This window comes from Canis lupus, chromosome 36, assembly GCF_048164855.1.
Source record: "Canis lupus baileyi chromosome 36, mCanLup2.hap1, whole genome shotgun sequence".
Taxonomy (NCBI): domain Eukaryota; kingdom Metazoa; phylum Chordata; class Mammalia; order Carnivora; family Canidae; genus Canis; species Canis lupus.
This window is the reverse complement of record NC_132873.1, coordinates 19,133,858-19,153,488: the sequence shown is the minus strand read 5'-3', so window position 1 is coordinate 19,153,488 and position 19,631 is coordinate 19,133,858. Positions and strand designations below refer to the sequence as shown.

Genomic DNA, 19,631 nt, shown 5'->3' with positions numbered 1-19,631 from the left:
GGAGCCTGATGTGGGACTTGATCCCAGGACCCCATGATCACGACCTGAACCAAAGGCAGATAGATGTTCAACCACCGAGCCACCCAGGTGCCCCAAGAAAACTATGTTTTATAGGAGAGTATCTTAACTGTTTGCAGGTAAATGGATATTACAAATTATTCAAGTATCCTTAGGACCTGTATTTGGAAAGAATCCTTAGGCAATAAGAGCTAATGTTTACACATAAAAAGAAGTAAACTCTAATTCCTTAAGCACATTATATAGTCTAGACTTAATTCTGCAAAATTTAAGTGGGAAATAGATCTGTTTAGTCTAAAGGAGCAAATTTATGGACTTAAAACATTTCATTAAAATACTTGAGAAAAAGGGATGCCTGAGTGGCTCAGCAGTTAAGCATCTGCCTTCAGCTCAGGGCATGATCCTGGAGTCCTGGAATCAAGTCCCACATCAGACTCCCTGCATGGAGCCTGCCTCTCTCTCTGTGTGTCTTTCATGAATAAATAAATAAAATCTTTTAAAAAAAAAACTGGGAAAAAAACTGCTTCAAAATTTTCAAATTTTACTACTCCTAATTATAAAAAACAAATTTGTTTCTTCTTTGAACGTGATGGGAGACTTTTTTTTTGCGATGTGAGATTTTTATGAGTAATATTTTATGAGAAAACTTAGAATACAGAATTATAATTATCAGATAGAATGAAATTAATAACTCCCTAAATACAAAGACCAGATTTATTCTCTATTTTTCCTCTTTACCAGATAACTAATAAATTCTTACCCCTGTGTCTGTCCAGTCTACGCTCAGAACTTTGTCTTCATGAGCAGCCAGATCATAGAGAGGAGCTTTACAACTAAAAAAATCAAAGTATTACCATGTTATATGCATTTCACAATATTAAAATATATGACACATCATATTTACTTTTCTGAAAAGTTTACAGACTTTATCATCCTTGCCCCTATAACCAGTTAATCTTAAAATCCTGAGTACTTATTGACCATCTCTCCTGATTTTCCCCTATCATTAGCAGAATACAGAGATTTACTATAACAAATATTCAAATAGGAAAAATGCTATTTATAAATATTTATTCATAATTAGTCTCATTTTCACACTTCCTTGACCATTTTTCTTTTACCATCAACTCATGACCTTATATATCCTTCGTCTATCCATGTATATGATGACAACTCTCAAGTTTCTATCTTTAGTCCAAACTCATTCCCTGATTTTGATGTGTATCCAATTACTCAACATGTGGATATCTTATGGGCACTACAAATTTAAACCAACAAAAACAAAACTCTTGATTTTCCCTCATAAACTTGTTTCTCTACTCTTTTCCATCAGAATAAATTGCACCACTAATGGCCCAACTGCTCAGGCAGAAAATAATGGGCATTATTCCTTGATTTCTATTTCCATATTCTACCCATGAGCCTATCCTGCCAAAGAGATGTCTTCAAAATATACCAAGAATCCAACTTAGAACCTCTCTGCTTCCATTCTTCCTACCCTAGTTAGAGCCCCCCAACGCCTTCCCCATTATTGGGTACTTAGAATGATTCCCAAATTCCTTACCATGGCCCATAAGGTACTACTCAGTACAACTACTACCTGGTTCATCTCCTACCACTCTTCTCCTTGCTTACATTCCATCAACACTGGCCTTCTTATTTTGCCAACACGCTAAGGTTTTCCCCACCTTGTCTGCTGGTTCCCTCTAATCATGGGAACATGATTTGTGCATGGCTAATACCTTCCCATTGTTCAATTCACTAGAAAATCACTTTCAAGAAGAGCCCATCCCTAAAGAAGTATCATTTTACTCTGCTTTACTTTCTTCATGGCACTTACTACTATTATCAGAAACTATATGCTAATGGCTATATAAAGTATCCAACTAAAATGTTAACAACTTTCTAGATAATAACAAATCACACATCATAAGGTAGTGTAAGGATGTTAGAATACAGATTTGGGTAAACAACAGGTATTTGATTAATGCCTCTCCATTCTACTTGTAAAAATATGTACGTAAATTGTGTATGCATTTCATTGGGGGCACTCTGTATATACAGTATCAAAAAAGAGAACTTTAATATCTAGTTATCTTTTAAAATATGTATATTTATTTAATTTCCTACTAACATGTAATTTCTTATTTGATTATGCTTCCATTTATTTAGAAACCACTGGCTTCCTATATCATGTTTATATTAAGGTTCAAGATAATTTTTTTCAGAATGCAATAAATAATCTATCAATAATGAAGAAAATTCCTTTGACCCTGGCTTTTCTTTTAGACATGAATATTTATCATATCAGGTCATATAACCAAAAACTTTTTCACCCTTCTGCTTCTGGATAATCTTTTCAGCATTTATTTCATTGTCATTGTATATAATAAGTAATCGATGTATTTTCTTTGTAGATCATAAATAGGATTTACCTCCTTGTATCCCACAGTTTGACAATGTTATCTAAAGAGCCTGAAATCAGCTGCTGCTCATGGGTAGGAGACCACTTTAATGATGTGACCCAGCCTGTATGTGAGGTCAGGGACAGCGACACCAAAGAACCATCTGAACAAAATAAAAATAATAATAATTATTGAATTTTAGAAGATAAGTAGGTAGAACACAAAACAATGTTTGTAGAAAATTATCTTTTAATACACATCTCTGGTGAAAGGAGAAACTGATGTTATTTACACATATTTCTCCTTCAGTGACTTACACAACTCACCTTTAGTTCGGGGATCCCACAGTCGGATATGTCTATCTGTGCTTCCAGATGCTAAACGTTTACAAAGTGGAGAATAGGAGATACAATTAAACACTTTATTTCCTGTCTGAAAAACAGAGAAAGAACATTTGACCATGTGGACTAGAAATAACTATCTTTAGAAGCTCAAAGTTAATCAGAGAATCACTGAATTTATAAGTCTTACCAGAGTTGACTTAAGACTGCCAGACTCTACATCCCATACTCTAATTGTGTGGTCCCAAGATGCACTGCAGATTTCTTCAGCATCTGACCAAAGAACCGAGGAAATTGCTTCCTTGTGGCCAGAGAGGGTCACTATAGGAGTCTAGAAATGAAAGATAACCAAAAGGAAAAGCATTTTCAGTTTAGAGTAATTGAAACAATAATATTTACTTCTGAAGCCCCTATGCCAGATGCTTTAGCTTTCTTAGTTCTTTATAATAACCCTCCAAAACAGATACTTGCTTTTATTTTATAGATGAAGCAGAGAAAGGGAACTTGCTCAAGGTCATACAGCTTACACATGGCAGATTTAATTTGAACTCAAATATTACTCCGAAGTTTGTAGTCTTTCGTCAATATCCTGCTGCCTTCCCATCTACTTTTTATTTTGAGAAGTATTAATATTAACCCTAACTCATATATAAATGTTATATATAGAAGTTAGCTGAAAAGCTCTGGGGTCAGAGAGATCTAGGTTTGACTCCAGATGCTGCCATGTTCTTCCTAACTCTTCCAGGTAAATGAATCTCAGGTTACTCTCACCCTTTCCTCAGCATCTTTTAGTTCTCTTATTCAATCTTTAAATAATGCCCATGGTTCATTTAATACTTCCAAATCTCTAATTTTTTCTCAAATTAAAATTCCCAAACTAGGTGTAATGTCTATCTTAAATATAAAGAACACGTGATAGAGAGAGGGAAAGAGTTCTGAAATGGGAGACAATCTACTTTTCTAACTTTATTATATTTAACCTCCTTAAATATTACCTCATTTATAATGTGAGAGGCTTCTATCAGATCAGAGATCAGCAAAGTTTCTCATAAAGGTCCAGAAAGAATTTTAGTCTTTCTAGTCTCTGTTGTATGTTCTTCTTTATTTTAAAAACCCCTTAAAAATGCAAAAAACATTCTTAGCTCTTTGTAGTATAAAAATAGGACACAGCCAATGAGCCAGTAAGCTGTAGTTTGCCAACTCCTGGACCAAATGACCTGAGACCTCTCTTCCAGCTCTAAAATTTTCCTGGATGATGTAAAGGAGCCTGATAAGAGGAATGAGGAACAGAACTACTTCTGTCATGATCTGAAGCAAAATTAAGAGTAAGGTAACAAAGATAATCCAGCAGAGGCTCTAGGATAGAAAACAGCAAAGTAAAAACAAATGGGCAACAGGAGTGTTAGGAGATGATAAACTGTGTTGTATTTGGTTATGTAGTAGTTATTCTATGCATTTATCAAAAATTAAAAGTTACGAACCAAAAAAAGTGACTTTTCCTAAATGCAAAATTTTTTTAAAAATAGGTAGGAAAGTCAACTTTGGCACCGCTTCAACAAATAAACTCAATAATACTGGAGGAGAAAAAGAAGTTTCGAGTGAAAATGAAGAAAAAGCCTGACTATATGTTAATGTATGAAGTGGATGACAAGTAAATTAACTGAATGGCAGTATTACTCATATTAATACATGCAAGGTACTAGAAAGAAAACCAGAGAGAAGATAACTGTTTTTGAGATCTGTCTTGTCTAATCATTTGGCCTTAAAAATCCAACCTTTCTATTATTTCTAACTGCAGCACAATTGTCACTTCAAACAACACTTCAAGGATTTCCAGCACAACTTCAGTTACTTATAAATGCATGAATCTAAAGCCTACCTACAAAACCCCACTTAAGTGAGAAAGTGAATATATTATGATTTCTCTCAAATAAAATGGACAATGGAAGCAAGCTTAAAAGTGCACACCTATCAACAAGGTACCAACTAGGAGAAAATACTTAAAAGTATTTAAGACAATGAATTGAGAATATAGAACTCTTACAAATCAGCAAGAAAAAGACAACACACCTTTGTTTTCTTTTTTTAATCGTGTATATTTTTTTCTTGCACTTTAAAAAAATGGGCTAAAAACATGAACAGGCACTTCATAACTAGGCATCAAAGGGCCAGGACTTACACAACACACCACCAGAAATCAAGAAAATAATAGATTTTTAACAGTTAAGTAAATGTATAACATATATGTTAAATGAAATTAGTTATGACAAAAAAAATTGACCATACTGAGTGCTGGTAAGGATGTAGAGTAACTATGAATCCTTGTACACTGTCAGTGGAACTACAAACTGATATAACCATTTTGGAAAACTTTTTGGCAATATCTAACATTTGGAAAACTGAACCTGTGCCTACCCTGTGACCCAGAAATTCTATTTCTGCAATTCTACAAATGCAGAAATGACTGAATATGTACACCAAAAGACAAGAACTTTCTTAGCAACTGTATTTATGGTAGCCAAAACTAGAGTCAATCTAAATGTCCACCAAAAGAAGAATGGATATAGGCTGGTAGTCAATGCAAAGGGATGCTATACATTAATGATAAGAACTGTTGCATGTAGCAGCATAAAGGAAATCTCATAGATATCACCTGAAGTTTAAAAATATCATCCAACGTAAGATGACATCAGTTAGAATGGTGACTACCTAACTTTAGGGGCTACTGATTGCGAGGGAGGCTAGAGGGAGACTTCTGGGTGTTGGTAATTCTGTTTCATTTGGTAATTTCATTTCATTCTGTTTCATGATTACATCTGTAAAACTCATTGTACACTTAACCATATGTATGTCAGACTTCAATTGAAAGAAAGGAAGAAAAGCTACCATCTGAGAAAGAATTTCTTTAATTCAAGACATCTTTTCCTACTCACATATTTCTTAAGGTTGATCAGAGAGATGCATCACTAAATTACCACTGGCACAATATCCAACTGGTAAGGCACTCAGTTTTAATTTAAGACTAAGTGATAAAGAAGTTAAGTAGCTGCCAGATCATTCCCCTTGGAATTCAGCAGTCCATGTTTATATGTATTAAATTGGGGGCTGGATGGCTCAGTTGGTTAATGACCTGCCTTTAGCTCAGGTCATTATTCCAGGGTCCTGCGAAGCAGCTATGCATGGGGCTCCTTGCTCAGTAGGCAGCCTACTTCTCCCTCTGCTTGTGCTCTATCTCTGTCAAATAAATAAAAATCTTAAAAAAAAAAAAAAAAACCCACACACAAAAACTTATAGGGGTGCGTGGCTGGCTTAGTTGATAGAGCATGAGACTCCTGATCTCAGGTCTGTCAGCTGGAGTCCCATGTTGGGTGTATGGATTACTTTAAAAAAAAAAAAAAAAATCTAGGGACCCCTGGATGGCTCAGTTGGTTAAGCGTCCAATTCTTGACCTTAGGATTGTGAGTTCAACCCCCACGTTGGGCTCCACGCATGCGCATGGAGCCTACTTAAAAAAATAAAAAAAAATTTTTTTTAAAGATTTATTTATTCATGAGAGACACAGACTGACAGAGAGAGAGAAGCAGAGACACAGGCAGAGGAAGAAGCAGGCTCATCACAGGGAGCCTAATGTGGGACCCAATCCTGGATCCCAGGATCACGACCTGAGCTGAAGACAGGCGCCCAACCACTGAGCCACCCAGGCATCCCAAAATAAAATCTTTTAAAATATATTGAGAAGTTATAAATCACTACTTTGAGTTGGAACCAGTTAAGTGCTGTCTTTTATTGCATTTTATGTGAGTCTGACAAATCATTTTATAATCATACTTTATTCCTCCTTTTCAACCATTTCTTTTTAAAAGATTTATTTGGGTGGGTGGGGGGCAGAGGGAGAGGCAGAAAGAATCTGAAGCAGACCTGGCACCAAGCCAGAGCCAAGCTGGAGCCAGACATGAAGCTCAATCCCAGGACCCTGAGATCATCATCCAAGCCAAAACCAGGAGTTGGACACCTAACCGACTGTGCCACCTAGGTGTCTCCGTTTTCAACCATGTTTATAAAATATCTTGTTATTGGTAACCATAAGAACTTAATATGCTTTATTGCACATTCATTACAGCTATAAAAAGTGAGTGAAAAACAAGTTTTCCTAAACCTGATTCAGTACCATCCATCCCATTAAGCATATTAACATAGGTAAGAACAGATTATGATAAATATTTTCCTAACAAAACAGAACAAATAAGAATCAGGACGAACTTTCTGAGTTTGATTTAACTGGATCTAATAGCTAAATGACAGAATAGAAAATCAGATTAAACTCTTGGTTTCTATTGATTTAGGAGACATAATTAGCATTCCTTGTAAGAATTATATCCTCAGTGTAAAACAATATTAAACAGTCAGGTAGTGAAATGCTTCATTTAACTTGGGTGTAAGCTTTCACAATTAAAAGATTCTACTACAAAATGCACCATGAGATCAAACATAATAGCTAAATAATCGACACCAATCTGTAAGCCTGGCTCAGTATCACTACATTCAAAGACTCAGATCAATGTTGCATAGTACAGTATGTGTAATAAAAATTTACAAATCTACTCCAAGAAAGCCTAATTATGATTGAAGTAGCAAGGCAAGAAAATGGGAAATTTAAATAGGAAAGATTAAATTGTCGTATATTTGTCAATATAGGCCAAATATAGTTAAGTTCTCAAAAATACTTACCCTTGTCAGTCCCAACTGTTCTGTTTTCTGTTTCTTTCTTGGTCGATTTGTGGGTTCCTCCAATTCATCCTCTTCATCTGTAGGAACTGTATCACAGAGAATTAAATTTGATATTTTAAAAATTTATGGTAAATATTAATTGCAAGGTCTTTTATCTATTTAAGTAATCCGTATGCCAAACATGGGGCTCGAACACATGACCCCAAGATCATGAGTTGGGTACTCTACCAATTGAGCCAGCCAGGTGCTCTCTGATTGCAAACAGTCCTAAAAGAATTCTTGTATTTTGGGCAGCCCCGGTGGCTCAGCGGTTTAGCGCCACTGCAGCCTGGGGTGTGATCCTGGAGACCCGGGATCCAGTCCCACGTTGGGCTCCCTGCATGGCGCCTGCTTCTCCTTCTGCCTGTGTCTCTGCCTCTCTTTCTCTCTGTGTATCTCATGAATAAATAAATAAAATCTTAAAAAAAAAAAAAAGAATTCTTGTATTTTGAAGTTAAATTTTTTTTAAAAAGTTAAAAAAAAAAGAATTCTTATATTTCTGAGTATGTTTTCTCCATGTTATCTCAAGTGGTTAAGGAATAGCTATGCCTCCTTATTTTGGTTAACAGAAATTTATATTTAAAAACAACACCTGGAAAAAAAAAAAAAACCCAACACCTGGGTTATCAATCTTCTAAAAGGAAAAAGCAAAAAATAGAGCACACTAAAATCATAAAGTCTAACCAGTTTGTTATTTTGCCATGTCTTTAAGATCATCATTATGAATATTAATCACTTTACCATATCTATGAAAAATTACTTAGTATTAGTTCACCCACATTGCATTTTTATTATAAAAAAGGGAATGACAAGGTTAAACAAACACATTAAAAGGAAATATAATCCAGTCATGTTTATTTTGACTATTTTACTTTTCTAACAATGAATTAAGAGTATCTCAGACAATGAAATATACACTAAAATATACTTTCCTACAAAAGGAAAATTATCCAAATAAACCACTTTCTGCCTCAAAACTATTTGCTTAAAGAGGTGCCTGGGTTGCTCAGTCAGTTGTGTCTGACTCTTGACTTCAGCTCAGATCATGATTTTAGGATTATGAGGTCAAGCCTTGAGCTTTAGGCTCCCTAGGGCAGGAAGTCTGCTTGAGATTTTTTTCTTTCCCTTTCCCTCTGCCCTGCCCTCCAACCCCCACTCTCGCTCTCTAAAAGAAATAAATAAATCTTTAACAAAACAAAACAAAGCTGTTTGCTTATTGGGAAATCTACTGAATTGACCTCTATATTTCCTGCCACTATTTAAGCTTTTCTTGATCTCCCAAATCAACTTTGTGAACTGTATGCTATTTTACTGTAATACGGTTATTCCCTCAGACATAATAGAGATTCTGCTTCTGTTTACCTCTTTAAGTAATTCTAGACCACAGTTCTTTTTAATTTAAATATCTGTGGGTCTTCCCTCTCTTTTTTCCGTCACTAATGTCAAAGTACCTTCCTCTTAGAGTCCTCCCTCCTTCAACTCTTCCTCTTCTAATTGTTCCTTCTATGTTTTCAAAGTAAAAAAAATTAAGTTTGGCAAAACTGCATTAAAAACTTAAGTAAATCAGCTTAAACAAGAAATTTCTCTGGGCAGCCCTGTGTCTCTGCCTCTCTATCTGAATGAATAAATAAATAAACCTTTAAAAAAAGGAAGATTTTATTTATTCATAGAGACAGAGGGAGAGAGGGGCAGAAACACAGGCAGAGGGAGAAGCAGGCTCCATACAGGGAGCCCGATGTGGGACTCGATCTGGGGTCTCCAGGATCACACCCCAGGCTGCAGGCGGCGCTAAACCGCTGCGCCACCAGGGCTGCCCTGAATAAATAAAATCTTAAAAAAAAAAAAGAAAAGAAAAGAAAAGAAATTTCTCTAACAGTGGAGTCTATCAAAATGACTCAGAAAGTATTTTTATTTCCAGGTTCCAGAATAAGAGAACTCTGAGAACTAAGGCAGTTATGTCTTATTGCATCAATCATGTTGTTGCTTACTTGCAGCAATTCAGTGACACGGTTCAATAAATAAAAGTGTGGACACGGTTCAATAAATAAAAGTGTGGTAGAGAGAAACACATTTTGAAACACAATGAAGTATATTAATTTTTCTCTATATGCTCCTTTATTTTTGTCCTCAAAAGCTCTGGTCCATTTTTATGGAAAAATATGTGTGAAATAATATTCTTTCACTGAAATTCTTGAAACATCATTAATAAGTCAAAGTACAACAAAAACTTAATTTAATTTACCTGCAGACCAGATCTTTAGCATCTTATCCCAGGAGCCACTGCAAAACTAAAAAGATATACATGAAGAGAAAAAGAGTATGCAATATAATCATATTATTTGCCTTGTTTTTTCTATTTAAAACTTAAAATCTTTACTTTGTTCTGAAATCTTTTACTACTATCGTACCCTCTGCATGGCTTCCTAGTCTCCTGGGAGTTGTATTGTCAATCTCATGGCAACTGAAGGAGCTGCCATTTTTATATGGCCCTGTGCCCGGGCTATGGTTGCTTAGATCAAGGTGGGAAACTGGTCTATACAGTGCCCACAGATCTCTCCCTCCTCCAGGATCTTTTTTTGAAAACTTGTGTTCCACAGAGTTGAAGTTAGTCTTTTCCAGAGACTGATGGTATAATGTAAAACCTAGGAATACCGAAGGTCAGGTTTTAATGCCATATGGAAAAAGTCCATCTGAAGTGCAAGAGAATAAAGTCAATTTAGGAAGATAAGTGAGGGAGGTATGTTGGCCACATTCAAGCTTCAGTTCCTGAGTCTCAGATGCTGGTGATAGGATTATTCACTCCTTCCTGGATCTCACAATCTTTTAAACTGAAAAAAGTTCAAGATGAGTTTCTGTCTCTTATAGCCAAAAGATAAGGTATGAGTAATTAATTTAAGTTTTGACTTGACAAGGTAAACCTTATTTATGGCTCAAATAAATAATCATACATCTTTACCTCTGAATGCATGAAATTGTCCTCTGTTATGCTAATTAGCAAAGAAATGCTGAAGAAGCACTCTGAAATTCAGAATTTTAGGTAATTTTCAAATGGCATAACCCCTCAAAAGTCAATACAATGTTGCACTCAGGATTGTGTCCTTTTAATTAACTCTGACCATTTTGTCATGATACAGTGAATCAGCACAAGTAGTAAACAACCTTTATTAACACTAACCTTAGTGTACCTAAGGCTTAGATGATCAACTAGACATTTTCAATTCATGACAGCACTGAGTAGCTCAAAGGTTGAAAATGTCAATCACTATAAATAAAGTTACACTGCTTATTAATCTGATTTCATAAAATTTCTGCAGTTTATATTAAAGTTCTAAACCAAAGAAACCCAGACTGAAGAAGTGAATCATTATGTCTCTTATTATAAGACTATGTACTTTGGGTTCAATTTCATATTCTTTGTTATGAAAGTAGGACAATCACAATGGATACATGAAGAAAAAATTTTTTGCATAGGAAGTTCAAACTCTAATTCAACAGTAGCAGTAACACACTAGCTACTTACTTTAGTTCCCGTGCTATCAACAGCTATAGAATCCACACTTCCAGCATGACCCCTGCAGCAGTGCAGGGCTTTCACTTTGTTTCTCTCCACATTCCACTCCCATAAGAGAATAGTTTGATCCATAGAGGAACTCAGTAGTAGGCAAGACAAATTATCTGGAGAAAGGAGATCAGAAGAATAAGAACAAATTAGTAAAAAATTTAAAATACACTGTATTCTGAAACTGAAGAATTGACTTATTTGTTGTTGAGAAAGACATTAGCCAGCTTTGAAAAATAAAAAGGGGCACCTGGGTGGCTCCATGGTTGAGCATCATCAGCCTTTGGCTCAGGGCGTGATCCCAGAGTCCTGGGATCAATCCCCCAATCGGGCTCCCTGCATGGAGCCTGTTTCTCCCTCTGCCTGTGTCTCTGCCTCTCTCTCTCTCTCTCTCTGGGTCTCTCATGAATAAATAAATAAAATCTTAAAAAAAAAACCCAGTTACTTATGGTATAAAAGGACAAGTCTTCAAAAATACTATAAAATATGAGTTTAACACAGTATTAACTTCGAGGTATATTTTGTTATAATTTAGTAAGGATTGAATTCTACCACTCTTACATAATCTTTTTCTTCTTGCACACTATATTTTTGAAAGACCTCACAATAACTGAGGTATGAGGTACTTCCTACCCGATCCCCATTCTGCCCCAGCACTGAAAATGGCTTATTTCCAATTCCCTATGCAGGATTCCTTTCAGTTTAGGCAAACAGTCCTAACCTTTTTTCACCCAGGCCACATCTTTTACAACATCTGTATGTCCCACAATTGTCATTATTGACTTTCCTTCCAAGGACCAGATCCGAGAAGTCTTATCATAAGAACCAGTCAAGATCCTGTGAAGAGAAAAAAAAACTTCTATGAAATACAAAAAGCTTTTTCAAAACCTGAAATCAATTATATTCCTAAAGCAATGACAAAGTAAACCTTCAGGAGTATACTTTAAAAACTTCTTTAGGGATCCCTGGGTGGCGCAGCGGTTTGGCGCCTGCCTTTGGCCCAGGGCGCGATCCTGGAGACCCGGGATCGAATCCCACATCAGGCTCCCGGTGCATGGAGCCTGCTTCTCCCTCTGCCTATGTCTCTGCCTCTGTCTCTCTCTCTCTGTGACTATCATGAATAAATAAAAATTAAAAAAAAAAAAAAACTTCTTTAACAGGAAGACTAAGATTTCAAATCACAACAGAATAGATCAGAAGATGTTACATTTGGCTTCTCCTGACCTCCTAAAAGTACAAATGTAACTAAAAAATGCTAGATTTCATTTTCACTACTGTCGTAAACACTACAACTCTCAGGGAAATTGCTTGTAAAACCTAACGGTCCTTTGTCCTGAACCAGTGAAAAACATTTAACAGAAAAACAGTAAAACCATCTAAAGTAAAATTAAAACCAGTAAAAGCATCACTTGTATGCCAACTCCAGGAAGATATTCTTTAAAAGAAGTAAGGTTGTACTATAATCATAATCCATTCTCAAGTGCTATTCTACAAGTAAGGCCAGTAAGGGTTTGCGCTGAGTCATCCATACCTGCTTGAATCTAGTCTTCCCTTTTTATTCCTAAAATAAATTGTATGATCTACATCTTCACGGGAGTAGGCTAGGAGATCTGTGGCTATACAAGGCTTTTTCCCCCTCTGTGAAACAAATGATATCTTTGGTCTTATAAGCAACACACTCAAACAAAATGCCCTAAGACACTTGACTGATTCCATAGACGAATGTCACTACAACATCTTGAGACAGATAAGTTTCTTCTTAAATAAATTGAATGAAAAGATCTTTGGCATGGTTCACTGATACAGATATCACGAAACTACTTTCACAAAGAACACAGAGTCAATCACCGAAAAATATTCACATAGTACATTTAAAAAGACTGATAAAGTAGCCTAATGAAATGGATAGAAGAACATTAATAGGGTAATACCATTCCTCTGCCCCTCTGACTGAACTGATCCAGTCATCGTGGAACAAGCATTGCTCTGGCTGAGGTGCAGTGTACTTCTCCACATATTCCAGTTCCACAACCTCTTCCTAGTCACAGAGAAAAACCAGAAATCAATGGGTAGGAAATATTAGAAAGGGAGACAGAACATGAAGACTCCTAACTCTGGGAAACGAACTAGGGGTGGTGGAAGGGGAGGAGGGCGGGGGGTGGGGGTGAATGGGTGACGGACACTGAGGTGGGCACTTGATGGGATGAGCACTGGGTGTTATTCTGTATGTTGGCAAATTGAACACCAATAAAAAATAAATTTATTATTAAAAAGAAGGAAGGAAGGAAGGAAGGAAGGAAGGAAGGAAGGAAGGAAGGAAGGAAGGAAGGAAGGAAGGAAGGAAGGAAGGAAGGAAGAAGAAAGAAAGAAAGAAAGAAAAAGAAAGAAAGAGAGAGAGAGAGAGAGAGAGAGAGAAAGAAAGAAAGAAAGAAAGAAAGAAAGAAAGAAAGAAAGAAAGAAAGAAAGAAGAAAAACCAGAAATCAATCAGGCGTACAGTTTTAAAATAATACACTATGGGGCAGCCAGGGTGGCTCAGCGGTTTAGCGCCGCCTTCAGCCCAGGATGTGATCCTGGAGACCAGGGACTGAGTCCCATGTCAGACTCCCTGCATGGAGCCTGCTTCTCCCTCTGCCTGTGTCTCTGCCTCTCTCTCTCTGTGTCTCTCATGAATAAATAAAATCTTTAAAAAAACAAAACAAATAGTACACTATGGAAATAAAGGACTCCCAGTTTAACATGTCTCCTTCATGTCAGTCCCCTTCACAATTCAGAAAATCTGGAGCCATGCAAAAGGTGAAAATTTTATCTGACCTAACAGTAGTATTAAGAAATATTTATGACCTTGGAAAACTTATGCCAAAAGTGAAGGGGGACGTGGAGGAGAAAAAAAACTTTAAAAAATAAAATCATAAAAGCATTTTGTTTAATGATGATGATGAAAGAGTTCTGGATATGGACAGTACCGATGCATACATAATATTGTGAATGTACTTAATGCCCCTGAATTATACACTTCGATAAAAATGGTTAGAATGATAGATCTTAGTACATTTTATCACAGTTCTAAAACTTGTCCAAAAAAGTGTAAAAGCTGTATTTTAAATTATAAAAGCAATATTAAGGAAGCTTTAAAAATTAGAGGAAGGGGGAACAACAATAAATCACAATAACCTAACTCGTAAGTTTTTGTATGCACACATTTTGTACACTTTTATTTGCAGTAAACGTATATTTGCTATTCCCTTTTCTTCTCATATTTGTTCATCTGCATTTCTTAATATACCCTCAGAAGAGAGGATTTCAAAACTGAATACACAAAAACTGAAGTTCAAATTTCTAGAAAAAAACAATAATAAAAATCTTGGTTGCTAAAGATTCAGGATGATTCTAAAAGTTTTCCACATTGTCTAAGAACACCTGACATAAAATAGAGCAGGTAAACATTTGAATGAACTTACTGATGAGATGTTTTCCAGTTCCATGTGTTTGAGCAAGGGCAACCGGAGAAACTGGCCCTTGATAAGGAAATCGAACTCCACATGTTTGTGGAACTCTAAAAAAAATACATAATAAAATGATCACTCAGCCTGAAGTAACATTGGTAGAGATATATGAGTAACCCCAAAACAACAGGTACCTATTATCCTAGTTGGCCTCTGAATTTCTCCATAGCATAATCAGGCCATGTATTCCACTACCCTACATGATTTTTAAGAACAGATTCTTTCTTCCGTTGTTATAATTTTTTATTGTTATTGTTGGCACAATGATCTCTATTTTAAAAAACTTTTCATTCTCTGGATAATTCCAAATATATATAAAAGTAAAAATAACATTGTAAGCCCCCATCCTTATCACATATTTTGACAATTACCAACTCATGGGCAATCACCTATACATCTTACTCTATGCCTCTGCAGGTTTTTTTAAAATCAAACCTTAGAAATGCTATCATTTTATCTGTAAATATTTAGTATGTATTTCCAAAATATAAGGACTTAAAGTAGGGATGTTAAAAAATTTAATCACTATTCCTTTTAATAGCAAATATTCATGTTTTTTTGTTTCATAAGTCTTTTTACAGTGAGTTTTTTAGAATCAGCATGTAAAGTCCACATATTATATTTGATTAATATATCTTATTTAATCTTTAGCAGTTCCCCCTCCTTTTTCTCCCTTGCCATTTATTTGTAAAAGAAACTGGGTCATCTATCTTCTAATATTCCTTACATTCTATATTTGATTGGTTACATCTCCAAGGTGTCCTTTAACATGTTCCTCTACCATCTATACATCCTGTACACTAGGTGGATTTAAACATGTAATTAGACTTCAGGCTTGCTTTTTTTTTTGTAAGAATACTTACACACAGTAATATGTGTTTCCTATTGCATCACATCCATACACTGGTATTACAAAGTATTTATTTCACAAATAATTTTTTTTTTCCTTAAAGAAAGAGTGTAAGCAGGTGGGGAAAGGCAAAGGGAGAAAGAGAATTCCAAGGTGGCTCCACACCCAGCAAGGAGCCAATGCAGAGCTCAATCTCATGACCTCAGCCAAAATCAAGAGTCAGAGGCTTCATCAACTGAGCCACTCAGGCACCCTATTAAAAGAACAATTCTTATTCCAGCTCAAACACTTTTTCAGTAAGTAAGATATATGACAGTCTTGTAATTTAGAAGTAACTACTTATCAGAATCTCTATATATCAACAGATAAGGTAAAGACAAGAACCTATGGGCAATGCTATGGGACTATCTCTGAATGAACAATCGCCTGGTAGTAGTGAAAAAATTGCAGATCCTGACCACAGCCTTTGCCAAAAAAGAAGATAAAGTTGTTCAAAAACATCTCAGGGGCACCTGGCTGGTTCAGTGGGAAAACCATGAGATTCTTGTTCTTAGGGTCATGAATTCAAGCCCCACATTGGGTGTTGAGATTACTTAAAAAAAGAAAAACAAAATAAAACATCATATCAAACTTTATAAAAAAATTATGGGATTATTTGAAGATGGAGAAGGGGAAAATATTGGGCATTAATTTATAACTCTCACCTCCCATTCCTCCAAGTAGGGTAGAATCAAAAGAACTCTGAAGTATCAGAAATACCTGTTTAAAAATATGCTTGCTTTGGGGCACCTGAGTGGCTCTGTGGGTTAAGCATCTGCTTTGTCTCAGGTCATGAGCCAGGAGTCCCAGGATTGAGCCCAAGTTGACTTGTGCTTCCTGCTCAGTGGGGAGTCTGCTTCTCCCTCTACCCCTCCCCCTGCTCACGCTCTAATAAATAAATAAAATCTTTAAAAATAAATAAAAACATGCTTGCTTCTAAATGGTGACATCATTGACAAAATTTTGTTTTTAAAGGTCATACTTTATGTTATTCTTAATTTTTCTATTTTATGTATAATTTCACTATTTTTTAAAAAACATCTTATAATACAAAATGTCAAACATATGCAAAAGTAGAGAACAATAATAAACCTTCATACATCTTCCACCCAATTTCAACAATTATCAACTCATGGCCAATCTCCTTTCATTAATATTTTTGCATATTTTGTTCATACCAGTTTTATGGGCTAATAATTTATTTTCATACAACAGCATATGTTTAATATTTATACCTTTTAAATGTTTTACTTGATATCCTTTATAAACCTTTATCCATTAATTTTTGAATGAATCCTAAATACTTTAAAAATACTAGTATTAATATTGGCATCTGTTATTACACAAAATAAATACTCAAATAGTGACATTGTCATTTTGCTTTGTAGAAGTGTAGCAAGTAAGACCCAAGCACCTAGATGCTTGTTCTATGCCTACCCATCCCAGGTCTCCCTACTATAATCACAATGTCATAAATGACACTAAAACCTTATTTCTAAATCTTAACCACCTTATCTTCACATTGCTTTAAAATCAGATTAAATGGAAATAATTTTTTCTGAAAACTTCTATCTCAAAGCACTTAAAAAAGTATCATGCAGCAGGGAAACATGTTTTACAGTCCATAAGTTTTACCATTACAAAATATATACAGTGTTATAAAACAAAGCCCAAAAAAGGGAAATAAAATAAAAATGTGATGTATTTTAGTGTAGTTAGTGGCACTGCACCCTCTCCTAACTTCTCAAAGCCTTTATTTATACACACCATTTTTGGCCTCCAGCAATTTATTGATGATGTTACTAAGGTCAGCAATTTCAGAGGCTGCAGGAATTGAGAAGGGTACATCATCTACCACATATCTGTAAAAAGGAAATGATATATCAAAGTCAAGTCTACAGATATTTTAACAAATGTGCATTTATTCATTCAACAAATATTTACTGGGTATCTAATAAATGCCAGACATTTTGCTACATGGTATTAACAAAAATGAATTAGGACATGATCTTTGTTCTCAGAAAGGGCCAAAGCCTGGTAATCAAAATACAATAAAAGTATGTAAGAATAATGTCATAAGCGTATATAGAATGGGAGAACAAAGAAGCTGTAGATCATTTCAACCAAAGAAAAAGATAGACAAAACAAAGTGTAAAAGAATACACAATAAAGGTCTTTCTTAAGCTACCTCTGGAGAGTGACTTTGTCAGGTAAGAGGGGGCAGACAGAAACAAGGGGTGCAGAAAAGCAGCAAGAGCAGCAACCAATAGCAGCTAAACTGCCCACGCAGCCTATTCCGCAAAGGTGATCTTGCTCTAGACAGTGACCAAAAATAAGGTTAAAGAGACGTGCATGGAGTGGTTAATCTACTATGTGAAGTAATTTTTACTTCTTTCCCTAGGCAATGAAGTACCACTGAGTCCTAACAAAGAATATCATTGGAATTTTGTTTTGTTTTGTTAGACCTTTTTGGCAGCACTGTTGAGACAGGATTAGAGGAACATACAATGGTCAAATTAGAAAACTCTTGTAAGAGAGAATGAGAGAAAATATGTGCAAATCACATTTCTGATAAAAAACTTTTATCTAGAATATATAACCTACACTTATAACTCAATAACAAAAAGATAAGCCAATTAAAAAAATGGGCAAACAGGGACACCTGGGTGGCTCAGAGGTTGAGCATCTGCCTTCGGCTCACGTCGTGATCTCAGGGTCCTGGGATTGTGTCCCACTTTGGGCTCCTTGCAGGGAGCTGCTTCTCCCTCTGCCTGTGTCTCTCTGCCTCTCTCTCTGTGTCTCTCACGAATAAATAAATAAAATCTTAAAAAAAAAATGGGCAAAGGATTAAAATGGACATTTCTCCAAAGAAGATATGCAAATGAACAACATTTGCATGAAAGGCACATGAAAAAGATGCTCTACATCATTATTCACCAAGGAAATGTAAATCAAATCATGATAAGATATTAGTTTGCAGTCACTTTAAAAACTACAATAAAAAAGACTGGCAGTGTTAGTGAGTAAAGAAATTTAAACCCTTATTCATTACTGATGGGAATGTAAAATGGGGCAGTTGCTTTGGGTAAACTTGGCAGTTCTTCAAAAAGTTAAACATGGGGGGATCCCTGGGTGGCTCAGCGGTTCAGCGCCTGCCTTTGGCCCAGGGCGTGATCCTGGAGTCCAGGGATCGAGTTCCAGGATCGAGTGCCACATCGGGCTCCCGGCATGGAGCGTGCTTCTCCCTCTGCCTGTGTCTCTGCCTCTCTCTAGGTCTATCATGAATAAATAAATAAAATCTTAAAAAAAAAAAATTAAACATGGAATTATCACTTGACCCAGTAACTCCACTTCTAGGTATATACCCAAGAGAAATGAAAATATATGTCTACACAAAATCTTGTACACAGGGCGCCTGGGTGGCTCAGTTGGTTAAGCAACCTACTATTGGTTTTAGCTCAGGTTGTGATCTCAGGGTCATGAGACTGAGCCCTGCCTCTAGGCCTGTGCTTAATTCAGAGTCTGTTAGGGACTCACTCTCCCTTTGCTTTTTCCTCCTCTCCCTTGCACTCTCTCTACTCCTCTAAAACACATAAATAAATCTTTAAAACAACATCAACAACAAAACTTTGTACACAAAAATTCACATCACCACTACTCATAATAGCCAAAAAGTAGAAACAACCCAAATGTCCATTAACTTAAAAATTGGAAATGAAATTTGGTATACGGTATATTCGTACAATGGAATATTTGGCCATAAAAAAAATGAGTACTGATACATATTACAATACGGATGAACCTTCTAAACGTTATCTTAAGTGAAAGAAGTCAGTCACAAAAGACTGCATATTATATAATTACATTTATACGAAATGTCCAGAACAGACAAATCCAGAGACAGAAAGTAGATTAGTGGTTGTGTAGGGCTGGGATTGGAAGGATTAGGGGGAAATAGCTAAAGGGTGATTAAAAATGTTCTAAAATTGCAGTGACAGTTGTACAATTTTGCTACTACTGGACATTTTAAAATGCGAATTCTGTTGTTTGTGAATCACATCTCAACAAAGTTATTACTACAAAAAAAAAAAGTCTAAAGCCTGAGTTAGAGCCATAGGTGTAGGGAATGGACAAGTTTCAAAAGATGT

At 35.8% G+C, this 19,631-nt stretch overlaps 1 protein-coding gene across 4 annotated transcripts in view; it reads right to left on the bottom strand.

The window, feature by feature from the left end:
• WDR12 (WD repeat domain 12) overlaps positions 1 to 19,631 on the bottom strand; it is a 30,552-nt gene that overhangs the window by 7,064 nt on the left and 3,857 nt on the right. For all 4 annotated transcript variants that reach the window (XM_072813072.1, XM_072813070.1, XM_072813071.1 and 1 more), the window contains 11 exons: positions 17,251 to 17,345; positions 14,550 to 14,644; positions 13,022 to 13,128; positions 11,812 to 11,927; positions 11,052 to 11,206; positions 9,774 to 9,819; positions 7,493 to 7,578; positions 2,955 to 3,095; positions 2,750 to 2,855; positions 2,454 to 2,586; positions 779 to 851 (listed from right to left, as the gene is read on the bottom strand). In XM_072813072.1, the coding sequence (XP_072669173.1) occupies positions 779 to 851; positions 2,454 to 2,586; positions 2,750 to 2,855; positions 2,955 to 3,095; positions 7,493 to 7,578; positions 9,774 to 9,819; positions 11,052 to 11,206; positions 11,812 to 11,927; positions 13,022 to 13,128; positions 14,550 to 14,644; positions 17,251 to 17,345 (1,153 nt within the window). The remainder of the gene's footprint in view (positions 1 to 778; positions 852 to 2,453; positions 2,587 to 2,749; positions 2,856 to 2,954; positions 3,096 to 7,492; positions 7,579 to 9,773; positions 9,820 to 11,051; positions 11,207 to 11,811; positions 11,928 to 13,021; positions 13,129 to 14,549; positions 14,645 to 17,250; positions 17,346 to 19,631) is intronic.